Below are 21471 nucleotides of genomic sequence, written 5' to 3'. Positions count from 1 at the left end.
ACTCTGTTTATCTCTGAGCTCTGTTTATCTGGCTCTGGACCTTCTCTATTCTCCAGTGGATTGGATTTTGTTTTTTAGACTTGGACTGTGAATTGCATTTAAATTTTTCTCACACTCTGTCTCCTCCTCAGACTGACTTTGCCCACTGGTCTGAGGCTTCACTGCATCTGCACCCAACCCCACTCTTAAACCCTGAGAATCTTTGTGTCTGGCTATGTAATTGGGTCCATTAACAAAAGCCTCACAACAGGCACATTTTATGGACTTCAGGGACCTGTTTTTTAACCCACAAAAGGGTCATAATAGTGACACTGCCACATTGTTAGCTAGTACTCACCTGAACAATTCTGCTAACATTAAACTCACAGTACAACTAAAATGACTGAACTTTGACACTCTGCCTGTATTCATACATCTATATATCCATATATGAAATTATATTATGTCCCTTCAATAGCTCAGTTGGTAGAGCGGAGGACTGTAGGGGTGAATGTTGGAATTCTTAGGTTGCTTGTTTGAATCTGGCTTGAAGGACTTAACTTTTGGGCGGCAGTAGCTAGGTAATGCAGTCATCTATGTACCCCAGGGTGAATAGTTTGATCCCCGGTTCCTCCTGGCTACTTGCTGAGGTGTCCTTGGACAAGACACTGAAACCCGTAGCAGCTGTCGAACCCCAACGGGATCAATAAAGTATTGTAAATGATAGGGTCATAGTTCACAACAGAACTAACAATGTAATTTATTTAACATTATTTCATTCCCATCAAAAAAAGATTACAAATACTATAAATACAGAATCTAACTACAGTACGCTAAACACTATATTATATAACACTTATCTTTAAATGACGTAGGTTTTAAGAAAACTCCTGCTATAATACTCAGTAGTAAGTTTACCAGTAATTGTATTAGGATGCATTTCAGGATTTTCAGTAATAGCCAGGATCAGTTCATAAGATTATTTTAGTTGAAGATGAAGTAGTAAAATGCAGAATAAACTGCATCTTTATTGTAAGGGTCTCAAAAAATAAAACATTAACAATGAATAATCTTTAGCATTTGTGAACTTTGCCTCATGAGAAAAAACAAAAACTTACTTCAAACTTTAATTGATGCATGTACATTTTAATGCCTAATAATGCTTTTTTAATGATATCAGACGTTAAATGAGTAATCACAAATATGTTAAGCCAGTGTATTTATTTGTAATGTAACATATTGAATTATATTATTGTATATGACATTACATTAAATACTGTCATACTAAGTATATGTCAAATAAATTATGTGCAAAAATATGAGACTGGTAGACTATGATTGTTCCATAAAATGAAAATAAGTGTCTACTTGACAGTTTAGTATACTAGTATGAACAATTACAATGGTTTCAGAAGTTATTTGATGCTACTTTCCCCATCATATTCTTTTTTGTATTCTTCTCTGGTCTTCAGTAAGATAATGTAACATTTTGGAATGAAAAATACAAATTAACAGTCCAAAACTGGAGGCCAGAATAGCAAATATCTCTACAGCAACACTGAACTTCCCAGGAGAGCTGACATAAGCTGGAATAAACGTGATCCACACTGCACAGAAGATCAACATGCTGAAGGTGATAAATTTGGCCTCATTGAAGTTATCAGGTAGTTTTCGAGCCAGAAAAGCAAGAATGAAACAGAAAGAGGCCAGAAGACCTATGTACCCAAGTACAGCCCAAAATCCTACAGTTGAACCCAGAGCACATTCTAAGATGATTTTGTCTTTGATTTCTTTAAAGTTCTTAAATGGAAAAGGAGGAGAAATTGTTAACCAGAGGATACATATTACAACCTGGATGAGAGTGAAAGCCAGAACACTGAGTCTCTGCTGTGTTGGTCCAAACCATTTCATCACATTACTGCCTGGAAGTGAGGCCCTGAAGGCCATTAACACCACCATAGTTTTCCCCAGAACACAAGAGATACAGAGGACAAAGGTGATGCCGAATGCTGTGTGTCTCAGCATGCAGGACCACTCAGAGGGTCGGCCGATAAATGTCAGAGAACACAGGAAACACAGAGTCAAGGAGAAGAGCAGCAGGAAGCTCAGTTCAGAGTTGTTGGCCCTGACAATAGGAGTTTTCCTGTATCTGAAGAAGATGAATGCTACAACAGCAGTCATGCATGTTCCAAATAAAGATGCTGCAGTGAGCAGTGCTCCCATAATTTCTTCATATGATAGAAACTCTGCTTCCTTCTTTACACAGGCCTCTCTTCTGTCATTGGACCAGAATTCAGGCTGACATCTCACACAGGTGATAGAATCTGACAAGTAATAATAAAGCAGATGACTTGATCATTATTGATGCAGTGATATCAAGTAAGACCTGTTCCTTTTTTAAGCTATGAAGTAAATTGTCTTTTTTCTGTTTAAAAAGAATAAGTTTGCTTTCATCAAAGCTAAAATGATTATCTATATTTGGAAATTAGTAAAAAAAAAATTATAATGAAAGAAAATAAAAGAAACATTGTGGATTTCTAAACATTGGCATGTACTAATATAAGACCCATTTGTGTTTCAATTTAGTGTAAAACCTTGGATTAAGTATCACTAGACCTGTAGTGTTGCTCATTTCTCCCTCTGCACATCTTATACAGTCATAGCAGCAGACAGGCTTTCCTTTCTGGAGAACCTTACGAGTTCCTGGGGGACATTTCTCACTGCAAACTGACACAGGCACCTGTATGAACAAAAATGACTATAAAAAACTCACACTGAAGACAACTAAAGTTGTTGTCTTGGTCAGCCTCTTATTAATTACGATACAATATCAGTACAATTATATTGAAAATAAGCTGTACAGTGGTGATATTATAGGTTACCTGTTTTGAGTTCTGTGCCCATACTAAAGACTTATTTTGCAGACTCAATTGTTTGTCTGCAGGTAAAGATGCATCATAAAGACCAACTGTGACAAAGTCCACAACACCATTTTCTGTTGGCTGCCAGTTTATAATTTCATACTTTGCTGGTGGGTCTCCATTCTCATTAAAGTAAACTTCTTCTCCTTCTTTTGTTTTGAAATTAATTTCTCGAGTGCGCTGTAAAATCTAAAAATAGATGTATTAAAATAGATGTATTCATTTAGTTAACTGTCACATACATAATGCAGGTGTGTTGCATCCATAGCATGACAGAAAGAGAGTAGCCATTTATTTTCATTATGAAATTGTAATTATTTTGTTGTGAAATAATGAAAAAAAAGTTAAAAAAGTTAAGTATTCACTCACCGTAAATGGATCTAACGTCATCTTGGAGTTACATGTTTCATTACAGCCAAGAATACTGTGAAGTGCATGAGCCACAGCATACACGCCTTTATAAAGATTATTAAATATGGGCATAAGTGACATATCAGTGAAGCTGTGTTGTAATCCACTCACATCTTCATGTCCAGTACATTCTTTGTGATTTTCTACTAATAAATTTGACTGCCTGAACTTACAGCTAAATAATGTCTCCCAGAACTCTGTAATTATATCAGCATCCAATAAACCCAGTGGCTTCACATCTAATATAAACTCTTTCATGCCAGTGACATGTGCTTTGGGGATGGCCAAACCAATGGCACCATCCAGAATGTTATTCTTATCCATTTCTGCTATTTGGGAATCAATGATCCAGCTCTCACTGCCTACCCACTGATACCCAGTCAGACTATGTTGAGACAAGTCATGTATTAGCACGTCCATATCTGGAAAGTGCAGGAAAGCAACAATGACCTTGGAAGTAGAATGTTTGATCATTTCAATTATCTTTTGTATTTTGTTTGGTGGATCTGTTCTAAAGAAAGACACAGAATATTCCAGACAGATTCCCAGCTGCTGTGCAGCTTCTGTGAATATAGCCATACCATTGTTACCATAATCATTATTGCTTCTTATTGCTCCAACCCAAGTCCAACCAAAATGTTTGACTAACTGAGCCAGAGCTCTGCTCTGATAATAGTCACTGGGTATTGTTCTGAGGAAGGACGGGTACTTGGTTTTGTCACTGAGGCAAGCACAGGTGGCAAAGTGGCTGATCTAAAATGAAATGTAAAATTTAAAACATCAACAAAATCATGTCTGTTACTTATAGCAGAATCAATTACTAATAATAATCAATATCATTCTAATATTTGTTTCATAAATATAATGTTGTTATTCTTACCCACCAGTGGGATATGAAAAGGTCCAATGACAGTAGCTATACCCATGCAAGGAGAGGAAGCAGTCTCTCCCATAATTGCCTGAACTTGTGCAGGTTTGGTACATGGAGCCTCAGATGGTTCAGAAACAATGTCTTCACCATTAGCCAATGCAAGTGCAACCTTCACACTTCTGGCAACAGAGCCACAAGTATCATATATTTTATATCCCAGAGATATACCAGGTAGTAGGTCTGTTCTGTTATTAATCTCCTCAATGGCAAATAGCATAACCTGGGCAAACTGGAACTCTCTGAAATTCAGACTTGATACAGACAGTTTTAAACATTTCTACTAAGCAGAAGTTGAAACAGAAACAGCAGACTAGAACATTGAAGTATTTGATCGCATTAATACACACACAATGGAGTATTCTAAATTTTAAATTTCATTCTTGGTTGTGTAAAACCTAGAATATTTCTGTACCTGATGCATTCCAGTGGCAGTGGTTTGTGTGTGTAGGTTTCCTGTCTGTCCTTCCAGCTGCTGTGAAAAGAGAAGATCCCCCCCAATATAATGTCACCATCTTTAAATAGCTGGGGGTTCTCAGGATCACCTCTCTGCCTGCAAACTGTCTCCTGTGCCTGAGAGAGCGATACCACTAAAAACAACAGCTGTAAATTTGCCCATCCCTGCTCTAAGCACTTCTGTGTGGACGTCATACTGTGCTAGAGAAATAAACAACTACATGGAGTCCCATGTACCTTAATGTAGATCAAACACTTTTTCTTGCTATTTATACATTGTAGAGCACTGGAAAAAAATCTACAACTGGGTTAAGTGGGAGGAAGTGATAACATTTTGGGTCTGTAAGCTTATAATAATGATAATGATATTGATAATAATAGAATAATATCTGTCTAATTTCTGGTCGAGGTACCCTAAACCCTATAGGCCAGACTGCCTCTGGTTTTAAGCTTAGAGCTTGCCTTGCTAAACCCTGCTAAAAGTGACGTTATATAGATTTGGCACTACATGTTTTTACTAGTTCTGGACAATGTATACATGATTTTCTAAACACAGGTAATGTATGTAAAGTACAACATGAGCATAATCACAGATTAATTTTCCTGCAGCTACGTGTGGGTTATGTGCTGCTTCAATGTGCCATTTGTAGCATGAAGAATTTAATGGCTAAACTTAGAGTTGGAGTAAATCTGGGGTCTAGTTAATTCTAATAAACTATAACGACTTGCACATCATAGCTTTCTGAGTCACTCCATTTTGCCAGTGTGACATTATGTTTGATCACTCTAACAAAGCCAAATGCAACTGTAGTCCTTCATATACTGAACACAATATATGAATGCTGTACTTGAGTTCAAATCATGACATAAACGCTGTTTGTCCTCCAGTGAAACAATTCCAGAAGCTGGTCTCACAATAAAACATAAGCAAAATTTCACTCACCTTTCCCCAACACCCAACGCCACCTTAGCTATTTCACGCACACGGGTTGGGTATGAATACATTATATTCACAAAGCAGCAAGGGCAGAATGTGCATAAATTCAGCATGTGTTCTACTTTGTTAAACATGCATATAACACTCTAACACTGAAGGAAAAAAGAAAGAACAAAATAATAAAAAGGGGAAAAACTGGAGTGAACTATAGAAAATGGACAATTAATAAATAGAAAACAAACTATATAAAAAAGAAGTTGTTAAAAAGTGTAAAAATATAAAATGTAATAAATGTAAAAATGATTGATATAAAACTGAAAAATAAAAAAAATATTTAAAACGTAAAAGACAAAAAACAAAACAAATCAAGGGAAGGTGATTCTAAGTATGCAGGTTTTTAAGAGAGATTATAAAATTAAAACATAGATGTCTGATTTCCTCCAGTGACTCATTCCAGTGTTGAGGAACTTGGACCCCAGAGGCCTGGTTGCTTCTGGTTTGTTTCTTAGGCCTGGGTATTAGCAATCAGCCTTGAGCAGATGATCTCTGACTCATTCGATTTCATATGGACTCGATAGCTCAATGATAGACTTAGGGCAAATTCCATTAAAGTCTTAAACTCACTAATCACCTTCATCAGTAGGACCTGTGCTTCCTGGTTTTCTTTACAAGCAGGTCTGCAATCATACAGTTTTTGCCAGATTGTGCCACTGATTCAAAGCCACTGTCCAGCCTTTGTTTCCGGTTTCTGACTCAGGGATTCAGAATTTGGAACCTGACCTTGGACCTCACTCTATGTCCACCTGATCGGATCTGTAAGTGAAATTCATTTTACCTGGTGTACCCGCAGCCATCTGCCTCCACCAATTTTGCTTTTTGCATGTTTCTACCAATTCTGTGTCAAGGTTTCAGGTCTCACTTTCTGTTCTGCCTATGTATGGTCTGATTGTTACTATCTGTCTGAGCCTCTCCACTCTCCTCTCTGCCTGATTACCTGATTAGACTGAGCTGTGCACCAGTCTCTCTAAAAGCAGGTCTGCAGTCAACACCAAACCACCAGATTGACTTTGATTCTCCAGCTGTTTCACAAAACCTGCTTCAATACCTGTTTGGCCGTTGCCTACTTGTTCTGTTGTAGTTTCGTTTACCTAACTCTCACTTGTTCTGTTTTGACTGTCAATTGGTACTTGTGCATCCATTCTCTTATTCTTATGGATGTTATCTGTTGCTCTGGATCTTCTCAGTCTCCCTCATTTCAGAAAAACTTACTTGCTCTCAAGCTTTACTACTGGTGCCCCTCACCACTCTCCGGACCCTGGACTTACCAAACTTTCCAGCATCCATACTCACAAGTCACCTAATATTCTGTTTGTTCTAGACCCTGAACCAGTCAGCCCAGAACCACTGCTTCACACCAGTTTCTGGACATCCCTCAAAGCAGAAAAAAACAAGACAAGAAAATTTAAAGTATTTAGATTTAATCACCAATTACAAATAAAATCAATTGCAATTGCATTCATTTGTACTTAATTAAAGATAAAGGATTAGACCAATGTACATTAAACTATATTTCAATGCTGGCATCCTCATAATATGTCACAAATTAATTATGTAGGGTAAGAAATATACTAATAAACTGAAGGTAAAAAATATTGTGTGTCAAAATATTATTACAATAATATTATTATTATTACAATAATGTGCAAAACTTAGATTGTCTTTGCAAACATTACTGCTGTATATTTTTGAATATCTCAGATTGTCTTTGATGCTACTTTCCCCATCATATTCTTTTTTGTGTTCTTCTCTGGATTCAGTAAGATAATGTAACATTTTGGAATAAAAATACAAATTAACAGTCCAAAACTGGAGGCCAGAATAGCAAATATCTCTACAGCAACACTGAACTTCCCGGGTGAGCTGACATAAGCTGGAATAAAAGTAATCCACACTGCACAGAAGATCAACATGCTGAAGGTGATAAATTTGGCCTCATTGAAGTTATCAGGTAGTTTCCGAGCTAGAAAAGCAAGAATGAAACAGAAAGAGGCCAGAAGGCCTATGTACCCAAGTACAGCCCAAAATCCCACAGTTGAACCCAGAGCACATTCTAAGATGATTTTGTCTTTGATTTCTTTAAAGTTCTTAAATGGAAAAGGAGGAGAAATTGTTAACCAGAGGATACATATTACAACCTGGATGAGAGTGAAAGCCAGAACACTGAGTCTCTGCTGTGTTGGTCCAAACCATTTCATCACATTACTGCCTGGAAGTGAAGCCCTGAAGGCCATTAACACCACCATAGTTTTCCCCAGAACACAAGAGATACAGAGGACAAAGGTGATGCCGAATGCTGTGTGTCTCAGCATGCAGGACCACTCAGAGGGTCGGCCGATAAAGGTCAGAGAACACAGGAAACACAGAATCAAGGAGAAGAGCAGCAGGAAGCTCAGCTCAGAGTTGTTGGCCCTGACAATAGGAGTTTTCCTGTATCTGAAGAAGATGAATGATACAACAGCAGTCATGCATGTTCCAAATAAAGATGCTGCAGTGAGCAGTGCTCCCATAATTTCTTCAAATGATAGAAACTCTGCTTCCTTCTTCACACAGGCATCTCTTCTGTCATTGGACCAGAATTCAGGCCAGCATCGCACACAGGTGGTAGAATCTGACAAGTAATAATAAAGCAGATGTTAATATTGCTGAGTAATTTGTTTACATAGTTTTCTTCTTACATCACTATTTGCACATATAAGACCGACAGTACACTATTACCAGGTGCTATGCGGATAATTGTATGACAACTACATGGCCTTATCATTATTCATAAACCACAATTGTTTAGAACATGCCAACTGTGAATTGTGAATTAGAAAATAACACTTTTTTTCTGATATATTCTTCTGTTCTCTCTAACATTGCTGTCCATTCACTGTTTAGCTTGCTCGGCCACTGGTCTCTTCTTGAGCCAGGTAGGAGGGGTCAATGTGTGCAATTGCAATATCATTAATGGCAACTTCTACACCATCCACATTACCCTGAGAGATTAATATATCTCAGTCTCAAAAAGACATTAAAGCAGATTAAATAAGGCAAAGTCAGCCCCAATGTCTGCCCTGGCCTCTTAGATAATTAACTTTTCCCTCATAATTTCTGGATTTTCTGGATAAAATGTGGATCTCATAAATATGACTTGGTATGGCATTATCACAGATTCAGATTTCATAATTATGATTCAGTAGGTCCTAATTGTGACATCACCTATAGTTAATATAGCTGGCATCCCTATAATATGTCACAAATGAATTATGTAGGTAAAAAAAATTAGACTATATTAGACTGATAAACTAAAATAAAATACAAATTCATTTTGGCTTCACTTTAATGGAAAACCTAAAATTAAGTATTACTAGACCTGTTATATTACTTATTTCTCCCTCTGCACATCTTATACAGTCATAGCAGCAGACAGGCTTTCCTTTCTGGAGAACCTTGCGAGTTCCTGGGGGACATTTCTCACTGCAAACTGACACAGGAACCTGTATGAACAACATCACTATGAGAAAAATATATCTGCACTTAAATGAAAGAGCTGTTTTCTTATAAAAAAACATATTAATTTTGATGCAATACAATTGTATTATACTAAGACCTACTGTGGTGATATTATAGGTTACCTCTTTTGAGTTCTGTGCCCAAACTAATGACTTATTTTGCAGACTCAGCTGTTTGTCTGCAGGTAAAGATGCATCATAAAGACCAACTGTGACAAAGTCTGCAACACCATTTTCTGTTGGCTGCCAGTTTATAATTTCATACTTTGCTGGTGGGTCTCCATTCTCATTAAAGTAAACTTCATCCCCTTCCTTTGTTTTGAAATTAATTTTTTGAATCTGCTGTAAAATCTAAAATGATATGTATTAATTTAGTTAACAATCTCAAACATAGTGCGGGTGTGTTGGATCAATAGCATGATAGAAAAATGGTAGCCATTTCTTTTTCTAAAATCATAAATATTTCTACTTAATGTAAAAATAAAGTTTTTCACTCACAGTAAATGGATCTAATGTCATCTTGGAGTTACATGTTTCATTACAGCCAAGAATACTGTGAAGTGCATGAGCCACAGCATACACGCCTTTATAAAGATTATTAAATACGGGCATAAGTGACATATCAGTGAAGCTGTGTTGTAATCCACTCACATCTTCATGTCCAGTACATTCTTTGTGATTCTCTGCTAAGGGATTTGACTGGTTGAAGTTACAGTTAAATAATGCCTCCCAGAACTCTGTAAACATGTTATTACCCATTGAACTGAGAGGCTTGACATTTATTATGAATTCTTTCATGCCACTGACATGTGCTTTGGGGATGGCCAAACCTATGGCACCATCCAGAATGTTATTCTTATCCATTTCTGCAATTTGGGAATCAATGATCCAGCCCTCACTGCCTACCCACTGGTACCCAGTCAAGTTGTTCAGAGACAACTGATGTATTAGAACATCCATATCTGGGAAGGGCATGAAAGCAACAATCACCTTAGAAGTTGAAAGCTTGATTATTTCGATAATTCTTTGTATTTTGTTTGGTGGATCTGTTCTAAAGATAGATAGAGAATATTCCAGACAGATGCCCAGCTGCTGTGCAGTTTCTGTGAATATAGCCATACCATTGTTACCATAATCATTATTGCTTCTTATAGCTCCAACCCAAGTCCAACCAAAGTGCTTGACGATCTGGGCTAAGGCTCTACTTTGATAGTAGTCACTGGGTACGGTTCTGAGGAAGGACGGGTACTTGGTTTTATCACTGAGACAAGCACAGGTGGCAAAGTGGCTGATCTAAAAGATAAATGAAAAGACCTCCCAAGATAAAAATGTAAAATATAAAATACTCACAGGTGTTCTTATCAGTTGGAAAATTCACTGATAACAATACCCACAAATAATGATAATAATAATAGCCAGAAATATAAGTTTTATAATCTTACCCACCAGTGGGATATGAAAAGGCCCAATGACAGTAGCTACACCCATGCAAATAGAGGAAGAAGCCTCCCCCATAACTGCCTGCACTTGTGCAGGTCTGGTACATGGAGCCTCAGATGGTGCAGTCACAGCTTCATTACCATTAGTTAAGGCCAGTGCAACCTTCACACTTCTGGCAACAGAGCCACATGTATCATACAGTTCATATCCCAGAGAGATACCGGGTAGTAGGTCTGTTCTGTTATTAACCTCTTCAATGGCAAAAAAGCATAGCCTGGGCAAACTGGAACTCTCTGAAACTCAAACTTGTTGCACACAATTTAAATATTTGTACTAGCAGCAGAAATGAACAGAAACAATATGATAGTAAATTTAAGTATTTGCCAGTATCAATAAACACACTAATACATATTTTAAATGTCATATCTCAGAAAATACATTAAAATTTTTATACTTTGGTTTGGTAAAACTTTTATACCTGTTATATTTCTGTACCTGGTGCATTCCAGTGGCAGTGGTTTGTGTGTGTAGGTTTCCTGTCTGTCCTTCCAGCTGCTGTGGAAAGCGAAGATTCCCCCTAAAATAATGTTGCCATCTTTAAATAGCTGGGGGTTCTCTGGATCTCCTCTCTGTCTACACACTATCTCACCTGCCTGAGAGAGCGATACCACTAAAATCAACAGCTGTAAATTTGTCCAACCCTGCTCCAGCCATGTCTGTGTGGACGTCATACTGTGCTAGAGAAGTAAACCACTGATTGGAGTCCCATGTACCTTAATGTAGTTCGAAAACTTTTCTAGGTACATATACATTGTAGAGCACAGGAAAAAAAATGGGCGGTGTAAAGGAAGTGTACAAAGAAATCATGTTGGGGCTGTATGCCTATAACTCTAACAACACCAAGAAAAGTATTATTAGGAGTAGTTAAATAAAACAATAACAAACCATTCAATAAAGTATATTCTAAGTAATCTTCATTTAAAAATTGAAACGGAGGCAGTCAAATTTCTTCCAGCAACTCATTCCAGCATCAAGGTACCTTGACCCCAAAAATCTGGTTGCCTTGGTTTGACTTCTGTGCTGAGTATCTTGCTGTCCATGCATGTTCTCAACACCTTTGTGTTTTTATGTCATTTCCTGCTCATGTTTCCATGTTTAGTCTTGTTATTGTTTCCTCCACTAAACTTTAGCATTTAAGTTTCACTCAGCTAAACATCTACTTTGGATTCTTAGATTTACCACTTCCTTGTTTTTCTCATACTTGCCTATTAATTATGTAGTAAAATTGTTCTTCTCCCTTGCAGTGTTGTCTGTCCTACCCTGGTCTATTATTAGTTATATACATATTTTGTGTTTTATCCTCTTCTAGGAGGCATTTTCCTTTGTTTGACTTTGTCACTTTAAAGTCATTTTGTTTTTGTCTGTTTCCATGAAAAACTACACTACAACACTACACCCCAAATAACTTCTTGATGTAGCATAAAATTATTGATATCTAAAGCCTGGTCATTTGCAATTTCAGGTACTTTCCAGTTTATTTCCCATAATCCTATTCATCCATTCATCTATCTACTTCCACTTATCTGGTGCTGGGTAGCAGTGGCATCTGTATAAACAGGGAATTCCAGACTTTCCCTCTCCCCAGACACCTCCTCCAGCTATTCCAGGGTAACACCAAGGCTCTCCCAGGCCAGCTGAGAGACATAGTCTCTCCAATGTGTCATAGGTCTGCCTTGGGGCCTTCTTCCAGAGGGACATGTCCGAAACACCTCCCCAGGGAGGCTTCCTGGGGGCGTCAGAAACAGATGCCCAAGCCACCTCAGCTAACCCTTCTCGATGTGGAGAAGCCACTCTGAGCTGAACTTGTGAGTACAGGACCCAGAGGCCCGCTGTTAGGGGCTGTCTGGTCCCTGGACGACCGGAGCAGGACCTTAAAATTGGCATAGCCAGCAATAAGTCAGACTGGGAATAGAGTGTTTTAGACAGTGTGGCAGGGAACAAAGGGCTGCAGAGCCAAACAAGTTGACCTAGTTTTTAGACAGGAGCAGAGGAGCAAAGTTTGTTAGACCATGCTACATAGTTACTCACAGTCTGAAGAAGGGTGGCTCTGGCTCTCCTTCAGGCGAGGTGGCAGCAATGGAAGCAGGCTTGGGCAGATGGCACAGAAGACTCCCATTCCTGGACCTCAAAAAGAGGCGGCTAGTAACCATAGATGACCTGGAATGGAGTCAACCTGTGGCAGAAGATGGCCTTTGTCTAACTGTGTGTTTTGTCACATAATGCTGTTTGACATTGGCACTTTTAATAAGAGCCACAGTTTCTGAACATATCAGACACACTGGTTTAGTGGGTAATATGAACAGAAAGGAGTCTGTTCATACTGGATTAAAAACTCGATTTTCACTGTCCACTTTTCTCTTTTTGGACATTTTTATATTTATCTCTTCCTTTTTCAGTCTCACCTGTCCTTTTCTCAACTTTCTTAGCTTAGCTCGCATTCAATTGGCCAATGCGTTCTCACGTCCACTAAATAAGTACCGTAAGGATCACAATAGCTACGTTGGTTAAAATTAAGGTGCCCCGCTAGGTTTGGAATCAAAGAGTTTGGTTTGGTCTGTAGCTCCGGGTCCGTATGAGACAGATTCTGGGTCTGGATACAGACCACGGTACACCTGTTAGTGACCGCTGCCGTAGGGAGTAAGGGCAGCTGGTGTAAGCTGGGTTGCTGGAAAACCAGCCGAGGCAAGTTCTGCGAGGGGGTCCGTGTCCATGCAAAGCCAGAGGCAGACAGAGGGTCCAGAAATCCAGAACAATAAAAGAGTCAGAGAAAAGTCAGAGAGAGAGAGAGGCAAACAAATCCAAAATTCACAATTCAAAACAGGGTTATTCACAGAGACAGAAAACAGGTTAGAGAAGGTTAGACTTAAAGGATGGGTCAGACAGAGAATCAGTGGTCAAAAGATCGGTACAGGTCGGTAATAGGTGGGCAGAAGAATCACTGGAAGGAAGAATGCAGACAATCTAGCGGGGAACAAAGGGCTGCTGGAGGGAGGGAGCAGGTGAAACTGATCTGGTAATTAGATGTAGAGGCGCAGACAGAGAGCTCAATCAGACCATATATTGTCAGAACAGGAAGTGAAATGCTGGAGACCGTGACAAGATAAAAAATGAGAAAATAGCAACTTGAGCTGGGCGGTTTACACTGGCAAGTTAATCAAGCACTCAACCACATTTTCTGAAGAATCATAGATATACAGAGCCACTTTTTTTTAAGTGCCTTCAGCAGCGCCACCCAGTGGATATAATCAGTGTTACATACACTACTCAATGAAGTGAATGAGGATAAACAGCCAAAGATAAGTTTTAAGACTTTTTACTACAGCTATATGGCAGCGAAAAAAAAAGGTCAGTCACGCAGTTGCAATGCAAGTCAAAGTGTTAAGGGTTATTGGCAGGTGCCACTTTCTAAATGTGCAGTGCACACACATTTCAAAGGTTAATGATTAAGGTTGTTTCTTATTTGCTGGGCAGTGCAGTTTATTTGGATGATTTAGGGATTTTTTGGGACATGGGAAATATTTTTTGAGAGATTGGTTTGGGCACTCCTAACCTTAAACTTAGTCAAACATGAGTTGGGCAGAGCCACTGTTACAGTATATTTTTTGAGAGTTGTAGAGCAAGATGAAGTAACCTGAACTGGACATACACTAATTTGGATATGAAGCACATGAGAGGCACTGAAAACCTGGCTGCTGATGCTCATTCTCATGCCCCATGTGTTCAATGATTTGTTCTAATATTGTTCTCTGTTTTAGATTTTCCATGCTATTGAATTGATCTAAGGGTTGTTGGTTGGTTGGTCGGGGAATTGGGAGCAAATCTTGAATGTAATTCCTTGTTGAACTTTGTGAAAGGAAAGTTCCTGCCTTGTGTGGGTGGTCTTTGGACCCTTTTATAGCAGGAAGTCATAATTGTGTTGGCTCCTCCCCCAGCTATATGAGCCGGTGGATTCAGAGATTTTCTTTTAATTTTTCTGAAGTTGTTAAAATGTTTCACAAATATAAAACTGATGATTAGATAAATTAAATAGAACTGATGATCTCTAACTGCTGCTGACCTGTGCTTCCTGGTTTTCTTTGCAAGCAGGTCTGCAATTATACAGCTTTTGCCAGATTGTGCCACTGAGTCAAAGCCACTGTCCACTCGTTGTTTCTTGTTATCATACTCTGTGATTTAAAATTTGGAACCCAACCTTGGACCTCACTCTATGTCCACCTTATCTACCTGCCTTAACCTCCCCCACCCACCTCTCTACCTGCGGACGACTTTGTCACCTTCTTTACTAATAAGGCGACAACCATCAGCTGGCATCTTCAACTCAACCTCTCCAAGACAGAAGTTCTCGTCTTCCCAGCCAGACCTTCAATACAACACAAAACCTGCATCGACATAGGGTATGCAGTGACTGTCCCCGTCTTAATGTTGGTTTACTTCCTGCATACGTAGGAAACGTGGATGATTCTGCATCTTTTACCAGGTAACACATTTTGCTCTGAACTGAGACTCTGGAATTGCCTGCTGTCTTTGTCTGCCTGCCACTGTCACATTGTTATCCACTACTCATCATTACATCACATTTCTGCCAAAATTAATTGCTAGATATTGAAATGATCTGAAATTTGAGTAAGATTGAGTGGAAATAGACCAAATTATTCTGTCTTTATCCTTAAATCTCAAATACAGAAAAATAAACAAGCCAATAATAATAATAATAATATAATAATTTGAAGCACGTAGATTTAATCACTGATTGCATTAATAAACCTGTGCATTTATTTGTACTTAATTGAATATTTAAATGATATGATGACTGGTATAAAAAATATATATATTATGTGTTATATTATCATAATTATAATATTATTATAATAATGTGCAAAAACTAATATGTCAGGTTGTCTTCGATGCTCCTTTCCCCATCAGATTCTCTTTTGTATTCTTCTCCTGTTTCAGTAAGATAATATAACATTTTGGAATGAAAATACAAATTAACAGTCCAAAACTGGAGGCCAGAATAGCAAATATCTCTACAGCAACACTGAACTTCCCAGGAGAGCTGACATAAGCTGGAATAAACGTGATCCACACTGCACAGAAGATCAACATGCTGAAGGTGATAAATTTGGCCTCATTGAAGTTATCAGGTAGTTTCCGAGCCAGAAAAGCAAGAATGAAACAGAAAGAGGCCAGAAGGCCTATGTACCCAAGAACAGCCCAAAATCCTACAGTTGAACCCAGAGCACATTCTAAGATGATTTTGTCTTTGATTTCTTTAAAGTTCTTAAATGGAAAAGGAGGAGAAATTGTTAACCAGAGGATACATATTACAACCTGGATGAGAGTGAAAGCCAGAACACTGAGTCTCTGCTGTGTTGGTCCAAACCATTTCATCACATTACTGCCTGGAAGTGAAGCCCTGAAGGCCATTAACACCACCATAGTTTTCCCCAGAACACAAGAGATGCAGAGGACAAAGGTGATGCCGAATGCTGTGTGTCTCAGCATGCAGGACCACTCAGAGGGTCGGCCGATAAAGGTCAGAGAACACAGGAAACACAGAGTCAAGGAGAAGAGCAGCAGGAAGCTCAGCTCAGAGTTGTTGGCCCTGACAATAGGAGTTTTCCTGTATCTGAAGAAGATGAATGCTACAACAGCAGTCATGCATGTTCCAAATAAAGATGCTGCAGTGAGCAGTGCTCCCATAATTTCTTCAAATGATAGAAACTCTGCTTCCTTCTTTACACAGGTATCTCTTCTGTCATTGGACCAGAATTCAGGCTGACATCGCACACAGGTGATAAAATCTGACAAGTAATAATAAAGCAGGTGTTAATATTGCTGAGTAATTTGGTTACTCCTTGCATCACTATTTGCACATATAAGACCGACAGTACACTGTTACCAGGTGCTATGCGGATAATTGTATGACAACTACATGGCCTTATCATTATTCATAAACCACAATTGTTTATAACATACCAACTGTGAATTGTAAGTCAGAAAATAACATTTTATTTCTGATATATTCTTCTGTTCTCTCTAACATTGCTGTCCATTCACTGTTTAGCTTGCTCGGCCACTGGTCTCTTCTTGAGCCAGGTAGGAGGGGTCAATGTGCACTTGCTGACAGCAATTAAAAAATCATTAATGGCAACTTCTACCTCTCGTGACTGGCTAATTTGTAATGTTTGAGTAAAGAACAGAGCAGTGAATTTGAAGGAGGTGAAAGTGAAATTAGGGCACAGAAATGTATTCTCAATTACGGTCAATTAGTTAAGACTTATATGTTCATGAATGTGAAATCACTATTCTGTGCAAAACAACAACAACAACAACAACAAAAACTGATAAAATATGGCAGCCCCTGGCCTCTTAGAGAGATAATTAACTGTTCCCTCATCATTTCTGAATTTTTTGCATAAAATGCGGCTCTCATAAATATGACTTTGTATGGCATTATCACAAGATTCAGATTGTGTAATTAATGTAATTATGATTTAGTAGCTCCTAAGTATGACATCTGGATCTCAAAATTATGAGATACTAAGTCATAATTATGAGATCTGGGCTCTGTGTTTTTTCTTTGATGAATGCAGTGCATACAGTGCTTGTATTGACATACATGAAGCTGATAATACAACCTTCATCAGCCTGCCTTTTCTTCTACATAACTATAAACATATGGTATATACAAAAAATTGACTGTTTCGTGCTTCACGGGGAAATCTTATTGACTTGACCTATAATGTTGCTTAAAAGTTATATATGTTTTTAATCTTGATTTTAAATTAGTAAAAAAAACAATCTTTTCCTAATATTGGCATAAAAATAAGATATTTTCGTGCTTCGCTTAAGTGGAAAACCTTGCATTAAGTATTACTAGACCTGAAATGTTGCTTATTTCTCCCTCTGCACATCTTATACAGTCATAGCAGCAGACAGGCTTTCCTTTCTGGAGAACCTTACGAGTTCCTGGAGGACATTTCTCACTGCAAACTGACACAGGAACCTGCATCACAAAACATCACTATAAGAAAAATATATCTGCACTCAAATGGAAGAGCTGTTATCTTAATTTTGATTCAATTTGTATTATTAAGACCTACAGTGGTGATATAATAACTTACCTGTTTTGAGTTCTGTGCCCAAACTAAAGACTTATTTTGGAGACTCAGCTGTTTGTCTGCAGGTAAAGATGCATCATAAAGACCAACTGTGACAAAGTCCACAACACCATTTTCTCTTCGCTGCCAGTTTATAATTTCATACTTTGCTGGTGGGTCTCCATTCTCATTAAAGTAAACTTCATCCCCTTCCTTTGTTTTGAAATTAATTTTTTGAATGTGCTGCAAAATCTAAAATGATATGTAATAATTTAGTTAACTGTCAAACATAGTGCGGGTGTGTTGGATCAATAGCATGATAGAAAGATGGTAGCCATTTCTTTTTCTAAAATCATAAATATTTTTAGCAAAAATAAAGTTTAAAAAGTTAAGTATACACTCACAGTAAATGGATCTAATGTCATCTTGGAATTACATGTTTCATTACAGCCAAGAATACTGTGAAGTGCATGAGCCACAGCATACACTCCTTTATAAAGATTATTAAATATGGGCATAAGTGACATATCAGTGAAGCTGTGTTGTAATCCACTCACATCTTCATGTCCAGTACATTCTTTGTGATTCTCTGCTGAGGAATTTGACTGGTTGAAGTTACAGTTAAATAATGCCTCCCAGAACTCTGTAAACATGTTATTACCCATTGAACTGAGAGGCTTGACATTTATTATGAATTCTTTCATGCCACTGACATGTGCTTTGGGGATGGCCAAACCTATGGCACCATTCAGAATGTGATTCTTATCCATTTCTGCAATTTGGGAATCAATGATCCAGCCCTCAGTGCCTACCCACTGGTACCCAGTTAAGTTGTTCAGAGACAACTGATATATTAGAACATCCATATCTGGGAAGGTCAGGAAAGCAACAATCACCTTGGAAGTTGAAAGCTTGATAATGTCGATTATATTTTGTATTTTGTTTGGTGGATCTGTTCTAAAGAAAGATACAGAATATTCCAGACAGATTCCCAGTTGCTGTGCAGTTTCTATGAATGTAGCCATGCCGTTATTGCCATAATCATTATTGCTTCTTATAGCTCCAACCCAAGTCCAACCAAAGTGCTTGACGATCTGCGCTAAGGCTCTACTTTGATAGTAGTCACTGGGTACGGTTCTGAGGAAGGATGGGTACTTGGTTTTGTCACTGAGACAAGCACAGGTGGCAGAGTGACTGATCTAAAAGATAAATGAAGTTAAAAAATTCAAATATAAAATAGTCACAAAGTAGCAGGTGTTCTTATTAGTTGGAAAATCCACTGAATACAAAGCCCACAAATAATAATAATAATAATAATGATAATAATAGCTATAAATATAATTTTTATAATCTTACCCACCAGTGGGATATGAAAAGGCCCAATGACAGTAGCTACACCCAAGCAAATAGAGGACGACGTTTCCCCCATAACTGCCTGCACTTGTGCAGGTCTGGTACATGGAGCCTCAGATGGTGCAGTCACAGCTTCATTACCATTAGCTAAGGCCAGTGCAACCTTCACACTTCTGGCAACAGAGCCACATGTATCATACAGTTCATATCCCAGAGACATGCCAGGTAGTAGGTCTGTTCTGTTATTGATCTCTTCAATGGCAAAAAGCATAACCTGGGCAAACTGGAACTCTCTGAAATTCAAACTTTTACACAATTTTAAATATTTGTACTAGCAGCAGAAACAAATAGAAATTACATTTAATAGTAAATTCATACTAGTAAAAGTATTTACTAGTATCAACGCACACAATAAAACAGATTTTAAATGTCAAAATTGAGAAAATACATTTCAATTTTTATACTTTGGTTTGGTAAAACTTTTATACCTGTTATATTTCTGTACCTGGTGCATTGCAGTGGCAGTGGTTTGTGTGTGTAGGTTTCCTGTCTGTCCTTCCAGCTGCTGTGGAAAGAGAAGATTCCCCCTAAAATAATGTTGCCATCTTTAAATAGCTGGGGGTTCTCTGGATCTCCTCTCTGTCTACACACTATCTCACCTGCCTGAGAGAGCGATACCACTAAAATCAACAGCTGTAAATTTGTCCAACCCTGCTCCAACCATGTCTGTGTGGACGTCATACTGTGCTAGAGAAGTAAACCACTGATTGGAGTCCCATGTACCTTAATGTAGTTCAAACAATTTTCTAGGTACATATACATTGTAGAGCACTGGAAAAAAAATGGGCGGTGTAAAGGAAGTGTACAAAGAAATCATGTTGGGGCTGTATGCCTATAACTCTAACAACACTGAGAAAATTATTAGTAGTAGTCGTTAAATAAAACAATAACAAACCATTCAATAAAGTATATTCTAAGTAATCTTCATTTAAAAATTGAAACGGAGGCAGTCAAATTTCTTCCAGCAACTCATTCCAGCATCAAGGTACCTTGACCCCAAAAATCTGGTTGCCTTGGTTTGACCTCTGTGCTGATAATGTTGCTGTCCATGCATGTTCTCAACACCTTTGTGTTTTTATGTCATTTCCTGCTCATGTTTCCATGTTTAGTCTTGTTATTGTTTCCTCCACTAAACTTTAGCATTTAAGTTTCACTCATCTAAACATCTACTTTGGATTGTTAGATTTACCACTTCCTTGTTTTTCTCACACTTGCCTATTAATTATGGAGTAAAGTTGTTCTTCTTCCTGGCAGTGTTGTCTGTCCTACCCTGGTCTATTATTAGTTATATACATATTTTGTTTTGGTTTTATGTTTTATCCTCTTCTAGGAGGCATTTTCTGTTGTTTCACTTTGTCACTTTAAAGTCATTTTGTTTTTGTCTGTTTCCATGAAAAACTACATTACAACACTAAACCCTATCTCTTGCTTTGCATTAAAGCCCTCAAATCATGCAAAATATAACAGAAGGATCTGACCTAGAGACATGGACCTAGTGGATTGAACTAGAGGGGCTGAGGTAATTTGGCACAGCCTTGAGCACCTCCAGGCCACGGTTATGAACACTTACTGTATGATGCAGAAGGAAAAATAACTTCTTGATGTAGCAGAAAAGTATTGATATCTAGAGCCAGGACTGACTGGCTGACCTGCTGCTCCTCCTACGGTAGGCGTATCGTATCTCTTCCTGTTGTCGACGCTGACTCGCTATTCAGTTGCTCTGTTTGTTTCGCTAAATTTAACAAACTTTAAGCTAAATTCATAGTGTTTGCGAAAAGCACTACTGGCGTAAGAGTTATAACATACACCTGTGTTGCTTAAGGACCATTCATAATACTTAATACTCTTGTTTTCTTGTGTTGTGAGGTCTGCTAGCTAAACCCTTTTAGCCATGGCTGCTTCTCCCTCTTCTTCTTCTCCCTCTTCTTCTTCTCCTGCTCTCTCTTGCTCGGTTTGTCACATGTTTAGCTTCTCCTCGGCCTCCTTTAGTGAGAAGGGGATTTGTAATAAATGTAGTTTATTTGCAGCTTTGGAGGCGAGGCTGAGTGATTTGGAGACTCGGCTCCGCACCGTGGAAAACAAGCCAGCTGGCCAGGTCCCGGTAGCCGGTGTGGAGCCAGCTAGCATAGCTCCTGTTAGCTGTCCCCCGGCAGTTCCCGAGCAGCCGGGAAGTCAGGCCGGCTGGGTGACGGTTCGTAGGAAGCATAACCCTAGACACTCGCCCAAGGTTCACCACGACCAGGTTCACGTTTCAAACAGATTTTCCCCA

The 21471-nt window shown here is 38.5% G+C and overlaps 3 protein-coding genes across 3 annotated transcripts; all 3 read right to left on the bottom strand.

Annotated features, from left to right (window-relative positions):
- Nucleotides 1-1416: 1416 nt before the first annotated feature.
- Nucleotides 1417-4459, bottom strand: LOC113173244 (extracellular calcium-sensing receptor-like). Its single transcript, XM_026376648.1, has 5 exons — nucleotides 4196-4459; nucleotides 3270-4064; nucleotides 2862-3089; nucleotides 2596-2719; nucleotides 1417-2303 (listed from the first exon to the last, which is right to left on the bottom strand). Exons 1-5 carry the CDS (start codon nucleotides 4457-4459, stop codon nucleotides 1417-1419), a joined length of 2298 nt encoding a protein of 765 aa, XP_026232433.1.
- Nucleotides 4460-7386: 2927 nt separating this feature from the next.
- On the bottom strand, nucleotides 7387-11357 carry LOC113171833 (extracellular calcium-sensing receptor-like). Its single transcript, XM_026374573.1, is given in 7 exon segments — nucleotides 7387-8300; nucleotides 9048-9171; nucleotides 9310-9537; nucleotides 9685-10479; nucleotides 10633-10890; nucleotides 10892-10931; nucleotides 11122-11357. Coding segments are annotated over 7 exon segments (2595 nt in total).
- A 4219-nt stretch (nucleotides 11358-15576) lies between these two features.
- On the bottom strand, nucleotides 15577-19829 carry LOC113171825 (extracellular calcium-sensing receptor-like). Its single transcript, XM_026374561.1, has 6 exons — nucleotides 19648-19829; nucleotides 19150-19447; nucleotides 18194-18988; nucleotides 17814-18041; nucleotides 17572-17695; nucleotides 15577-16490 (listed from the first exon to the last, which is right to left on the bottom strand). The coding sequence occupies exons 2-6, from the start codon at nucleotides 19411-19413 to the stop codon at nucleotides 15577-15579; spliced, it is 2325 nt and encodes a 774-aa protein (XP_026230346.1). The 5' UTR covers nucleotides 19414-19447; nucleotides 19648-19829.
- Nucleotides 19830-21471: the final 1642 nt, after the last annotated feature.

This window comes from Anabas testudineus, chromosome 13 (assembly GCF_900324465.2).
Source record: "Anabas testudineus chromosome 13, fAnaTes1.2, whole genome shotgun sequence".
NCBI lineage: Eukaryota > Metazoa > Chordata > Actinopteri > Anabantiformes > Anabantidae > Anabas > Anabas testudineus.
This window is presented reverse-complemented; position numbering and strand designations above follow the sequence as displayed.